Raw genomic sequence first — 6889 nt, 5'->3', positions numbered from 1 at the left:
GGTGCCTTGCGAGCCCTGAAAAGGGCTGAAAGAAATGCATGTTTTCACTGAGCGAAATCAGACATTTTGGCTTTTCAGCTGCATAGTACTTTGTTCTTCAGTTTGAGCTACTTGCTTACAGACTTTTTTTGCGTTGGCGTTGTGAATAGAGCATGCACTGCTCTTGAAGGGACACCACTTGTGGCAGGGAGTTGCAGGTTCTGCCTGCCAGACACGGACTGACATTTACCTCTTTTTCTTTCTTTTCTTTTTTCTTTTCTACCTTACTTCTTTTCTTTTTTCCTTACTACCATGTCATCACTGTATCTTATAATGAAACCCCAACCCCAATCCGGCACCCGTAAAAGGAAGTGAAAATTAGCAATGAAAATACTATCTACCTACTTGAAGGAATATTCTGGACAGTAGACTTTAAAAGTAGGTTTTCAAAGCTTAAGTAGTTTAAATTTAATAGTTTAAATTTAAATTTAAAGAAATCCCCAAAACATTACAATACTGTAGAAACCTGTTGTTTTGAGTACTTCTTAGTAGTTTGATTTCTAAGCATCTGCAAAAATAAAATAGAAGTCAACTTCTCTGGTTATTAGTTTAGTAAAATCAAACACCAATACATGTAATGATGGATTTAAGAGATAAAATATCAAATTTATTTGCAGCCTGTCAGTCAGAATGTGTCTTATACTGTGTGTAGGCTTATAGTTTTTCATTTTGGTTTTTAAGACTCAGAGCATTTAAGTATTTTGGACATGTGAGGACAGAAACCTGTTTTCAGTTCCTGGAATTGATTTTTTGCTAGCTAGAAAAAGGTCTGCCTCTCTTTTATGAGACACAGTGTTAGACAGCAATGCCACAGAGGGGGTTTTTGTGTTTTATAACTGCTAATCTCTGCCAAAACAGCAGCTCTTCTGTGAGTATCAGTAACTTGAAAGAAAAGACATGTTCGGAGCTTTGAATGTGGGACTTCTTGGTGTAAAGCTCCTGTTACACCATGTCGCCTACAACTTTGCAAAGAGGATTACAGGGGCTCTGTTGTGTATACTAACCTTTTTTTAAATGATTTTGTGTGTGTGCAAGACAGAGGTCTGGTAGAGGTGATTTTTAGCTTTAGGTTTTTTTATTGTTCTTTCTGTGTTTCTAGCTGGAACCACTTTGCACTCTCATTTCTTTTCCATTATTTCAGTTGCTTAGAGCAGCTGTGTCCGCAGTGCTTGGGTGTCAGTGTTTTATCCACCTGTTCTCCTGGCAGAAGCAAAAAAAAAAATCACCTTCATTCCGTGAAAGGAATTCCGCAGGTTGTGCCCCAAACCGCAATGAAGTAACTTCCCACGTAATTAGCTAGTGCAAAGTTGAGGGAAAGGCTAGCCCCAGAGGAACAAGCAGTAGCAGCTACCCGTGGTTGTTACAGCAGTCATCTCATTCCTCCTTCCCATCCCGCTTCCCTCCTTTTCCCTGCCCGTTGCGTAGCTCTGTGCAGAGGCACGGCTGTGGTAAGCATGCATGACTTGTCCTTGCTAAGCGTTTGGCTCTGCGCTCTCCTGTTGAACTACCGCACTAGTAACCTAGTGGACGAGAAGTTTTTGTGGCTGCCGAGGTGGGTGAGACCACAGTGAATACTGCCCGGAGATCTGTGAGAGCATCCCTTCCAAACAGCTTCCAAGAAAGAAAAAAAAAGAATCTCTGCAGGGAAAAAAACCCAAAACCTCTGCTGCTGCTTTGTGGTTCTTCTGTCCTGGGCAGGTGGCAGCTGTGCCTTAGGAGTAAGGAGGGCCCTTTTAGAGCTGTCTGTTCCCCTTGGTACAAATGACTAATGCTATTCCTTTGCACAGGGTGGCTGTTTAAATGTCAAAGGTAGCAATTCTAGGGCAAGCAACCCTGCCATGACTCCGTCTAGGTAAGCACCGGCAGACATTAAAGAAAATGGGAGTTTGTAGCTAACTTCAAGTAAAGCACTGTGAGGCTTTGATAGCCGTGGGGTGTGTTACTGGTCTGTGTCCTCCAGCACTTCCTACAGCAGCTACAGCCCTGGGGAGCTGCGTGGGGAAAGGCTCAGGAGCTGTGCTGCCAGAGGGAGGCTCTTGTGGAGCTCCGAGAACTGTAAGACCCCCAACAACTTGTGTTACTGGTGAGGGAGGACTATTTGACATTCATTTACCCACTGGAAAATGAAGAAAGAGCGCTAGAAGTTCCTTCTGCCTTTTACATTTTGGCAACTCTGCCAAGAGTACCAACTGAGCCGAGTCCTGCAGTGAGGTGAAACCCTCTGCTCTCTGTCTGCCTTCACCAAATCCCAGGCTAGGTATGCAAAACGGGTAAAAGCTCCTGGGAGGAGAGCGTGGGAGGCCAGGGGCTGGATCCCTCCCTGTGGTGGAGGAGAAGCTGTCATCATGAGCTCCATGCTGGGCTCTGTGATGGCGACTGCTGGCCTTCCTTGCAGACCGAGTTGACGGGAGCTGCTCGCACTGGTGCAGGGAAGGAGAGGGGCTATTTGCCTTTGACCACATAGACAGTAGCTGATATTTGAGTTTTGTGTATAGAAATGTCTGCTATCTTCTTCAGAGCAATGTATGCTAGAAATAATCAAACAATCATGTTGTATATTCATTGCCTGTGACGCTGGCCTTTAGGGTTTGTGAGGTGCAGGACTGTACGAATTGGTATGCTACAAGTTAAAAATAATAAATCTGATGCATCTTCATACTGCCTGCTTTGATCTCCTCGTGCTCCGCTAAGCCACACTCTCAACCAAGGGGAACCAGACTCTGTGTGGTAATGTACATCCTGTCTCCTTCCCCACTCCATGTGTGCACACAAGCTGCATATTTCATATTTTGCTTTAGAAATGGCAAATTTGGGTCACAAGTTCAGCAGTTAAAATGATGATTTTACCACATCCTGCTTGCCCAGGAAGCTTATTTTTTAAAAAGCTGGTAAGTTGAGTCCTCTAGATTTGTCAAAACAAAAAGCAAAGCAAGCTATTTAAAGCTCCAGAGAGGTTTGGGTTCTCACATGATCAGTTTGCCACTTTGTCTCACAGTGCATATGTTTAATTAAAAGTGAAAGCCTTGCAGCCTGCTCCTGTGCTACCCGGACCGACCAGCTTCCTATAATTACCAGGCTGTGATGATAATATGAAAAAAATATTTTCCCTGTTATGTTAGAGTTGTGGGGTTTTTTCTTGGTTAGCTGGGTTTTTTCTGAGGAGAGATTATTTCTTCATTAATTGGGGGAAAAAAAATTATACAGTACCATTTGGTCCAATGAATAGGTGATAACTGTTTCTCACTGTGAACATCCAAACGCATTTTAAAAATTGGGCCAAATATTTACGTAGTAACTGCAAGACTTTCGCTTGTGCAGTGGTACTTAAGGGAAAGGAGTCAATCAATCTGGTAAGCAATGTGGATGCTCAATAGCAAGGAGCGAGAGCTGTGCACTGTTACTGTGTTAGATGAAAAGAAATGAGAGACCTTGCTCGTAATGTAACAAGAGACCTAAAATGTGCTGTGCAAGTCATGAGCAAGGTGCAAAGTATGTAACAAATGCAATTTTGTTTAAATGTGAGGCACTACAAAATAATGTTAGTGCTGTGTTTCATGTGTTCCAACTGAAGCAGTCATTTTTACAGAATTGGGATTTTGTACAGTGTAATCAATGTTGCTGTTCATGTTATTAATACATATCAGCTACAGCACTTTGCCTTTCAGATATTTCAGTTGCACAGAGCAAGCCTTGGTGCTTGTACTGTGAAGTGCCAAAGATATGTAAATATTATGGGGCCTGAAGCGAGAAGGCTTCTGCTTTGATGCTAAAGTAACACATCATTTCAGTACATATCCTTTGAGAAAACAGTGTTGAGTGGAATGATGAACAATATGTGACAGGCAAAAAAAAATAATGGAAACTGGAACCTTCTGAGGATCTGTATGTCATGGTGTGATTGTTATTAAATGGTAAAATAACCTGCTCACCAGTCAACCATACTGATTTTGTCTTTGTTCTCTTGCAGGAATGTTTACCCTTGCAGAAGTTGCATCACTCAATGACATCCAGCCAACTTATCGTATCTTGAAACCATGGTGGGATGTATTTATGGATTATCTAGCTGTTGTTATGTTGATGGTTGCCATTTTTGCTGGAACTATGCAGCTGACCAAAGACCAGGTGGTCTGCTTGCCAGTTTTGCAGTCTACTGTAAATTCAAAAGCACAACCCGGTACATCAGGGAAGGCTGAGTTTACCACTGTTGAAACAACCACTGGTCAAGGAGAAGAAGCATCAGTGAGAACGGTTTCCTTCGGAAGTGCCCCTACTGTAACACCCGACGTACCTCTGAGCAGAGCTACCTCTTCTCAGTATCAACCCACTGAATCAGGCCAGGAGCTGAAGAAGGAGCAGAAAGATTCTTCAGGCCGTAAAACAAATTTGGATTTTCAGCAATACGTATTTATTAACCAGATGTGCTATCATTTGGCTCTTCCTTGGTATTCAAAGTATTTTCCCTATCTTGTTCTGATCCATACTATCATTTTAATAGTCAGTAGCAATTTTTGGTTCAAGTATCCCAAGACTTGTTCAAAAATTGAGCATTTTGTGTCTATATTAGGGAAGTGCTTTGAGTCCCCTTGGACGACAAAAGCGTTGTCTGAAACGGCATGTGAGGACTCTGAGGAGAACAAACAGAGGTTAACTGGCGCCCAGTCCCTGCCCAAGTATGTTTCCACTAGCAGTGATGAAGGAAGCCCAAGTGCCAGCACTCCCATGATAACGAAGTCTGGCTTCAAATTTTCAGCTGACAAGCCGATGATCGAGGTTCCCAGTGTCACTATTTTAGATAAGAAAGACGGTGAGCAAGCCAAAGCGCTGTTTGAGAAAGTCCGTAAGTTCCGGGCTCACGTGGAGGACAGTGATCTGATTTACAAGCTCTACGTTGGCCAGACTGTCATCAAGACTGTCAAGTTCATATTTATTCTCTGCTATACTGCAAACTTTGTTAACACCATTAGTTTTGAACACATCTGCAACCCAAAAGTGGAACACCTGATTGGCTACACGCAGTTTGAATGTACACACAACATGGCCTACATGTTGAAGAAGCTGCTTATCAGCTATATTTCCCTCATTTGTGTCTATGGTTTTATCTGCCTCTACACACTTTTCTGGCTGTTCCGAATACCTTTAAAAGAGTATTCCTTTGAAAAGGTCAGAGAAGAGAGTAGCTTCAGTGATATCCCTGATGTCAAAAATGATTTTGCATTTCTCTTGCATATGGTAGATCAGTATGACCAGCTGTATTCTAAGCGATTTGGTGTCTTTTTGTCAGAGGTAAGTGAGAACAAACTACGGGAAATTAGTTTAAACCATGAGTGGACTTTTGAAAAGCTGCGGCAACATGTCTCCCGCAATGCCCAGGACAAGCAAGAGCTGCATCTCTTCATGCTGTCAGGGGTCCCCGATGCAGTGTTTGATCTGACGGATCTGGATGTGTTGAAACTGGAGCTGATTCCTGAAGCGAAAATCCCAGCGAAAATTTCACAGATGACAAATCTTCAAGAGCTTCATCTGTGCCACTGCCCTGCAAAGGTCGAGCAGACTGCCTTCAGCTTCCTCCGGGACCACTTGAGATGCCTTCATGTGAAATTCACAGATGTTGCAGAAATTCCTGCGTGGGTGTATTTGCTCAAAAACCTCCGTGAATTGTACTTGATAGGCAACTTGAACTCTGAAAACAATAAAATGATAGGGCTTGAATCTCTCAGAGAGTTGAGACACCTTAAAATTCTCCATGTGAAAAGCAATTTGACCAAAATTCCCCCCAATATCACAGATGTGGCACCACATCTGACAAAACTAGTCATTCATAATGACGGCACTAAGCTTGTGGTACTCAATAGCCTTAAGAAGATGACTAATGTTGCAGAGTTGGAACTGCAGAACTGTGAACTGGAGAGAATTCCCCATGCTATCTTCAGCCTCTCTAACTTACAGGAACTGGATTTAAAGTCAAATAGCATACGCACAATTGAAGAAATCATCAGTTTCCAGCACTTAAAAAGATTGACTTGTTTAAAGCTGTGGCACAATAAAATAGTCAACATTCCTTCCTCCATTACCCACATAAAGAATTTGGAGTCTCTTTATCTCTCCAATAACAAACTCGAATCCTTACCAGCCGCAGTGTTCAGTTTACAGAAACTTAGATGTTTAGATGTAAGCTACAACTCAATCGCATTGATTCCAGTGGAAATAGGTTTGCTTCAAAATCTACAGCATTTTCACATCACAGGAAACAAAGTCGACATTTTGCCAAAACAGTTGTTTAAATGTGTTAAATTGAGGACTTTGAGTCTGGGACAAAACTGTATTACCTCAATCCCAGATAAAGTTAGTCAACTGTTGCAGCTGACTCATCTGGAACTGAAGGGAAACTGCTTGGACCGTCTGCCAGCCACGCTGGGGCAGTGTCAGCTTCTCAGGAAAAGCGGGCTCGTGGTGGAAGATCACCTCTTTGATGCTTTGCCCTCGGAAGTTAAAGAGGTGTTGAATCAAGACACAAGCATTCCCTTTGCTAACGGGATTTAGGCTGAGGTGAAATGCTCCCGTAGCTGACTTCCAAACGGCAAATGCTGAAAAGTATGGCAATTGTGAGACCATGCGTTTTAGAAAGCGGAATTCCTTGGAAGGCGGGACTACTAGCAGGATTAGAAGAGGTGTAACCAAGTGTTCAATGTTTGCAGTGTTTTAAAAGATTATTTCCAAAATTTTTGAGAGGATAAAGAACCTTAATAATCTCAATTCTTTTTTCCTTAAATTGTTTGTAACTTGGATGCTGCCGCTTTTGAATGTTTACAAATTTGCTTGCCTGCTTAAAGTAAATGATTAAATTGATGAC

General features: G+C 42.4%; 1 protein-coding gene across 1 annotated transcript; it reads left to right on the top strand.

Moving 5' to 3' along the window:
• Positions 1–4008: 4008 nt before the first annotated feature.
• LRRC8D (leucine rich repeat containing 8 VRAC subunit D) lies at positions 4009–6579 on the top strand (the record flags this gene model as incomplete). Its single annotated transcript, XM_082003237.1, has 1 exon — positions 4009–6579. One exon carries the CDS (start codon positions 4009–4011, stop codon positions 6577–6579), a length of 2571 nt encoding a protein of 856 aa, XP_081859363.1.
• Positions 6580–6889: the final 310 nt, after the last annotated feature.

Source organism: Phaethon aethereus (genome assembly GCF_964289735.1).
Source record: "Phaethon aethereus genome assembly, chromosome: 8".
NCBI classification, from domain to species: domain Eukaryota; kingdom Metazoa; phylum Chordata; class Aves; order Phaethontiformes; family Phaethontidae; genus Phaethon; species Phaethon aethereus.
Note: the sequence above shows the minus strand (reverse complement) of the source record. Positions and strands in the feature narration are given on the sequence as shown.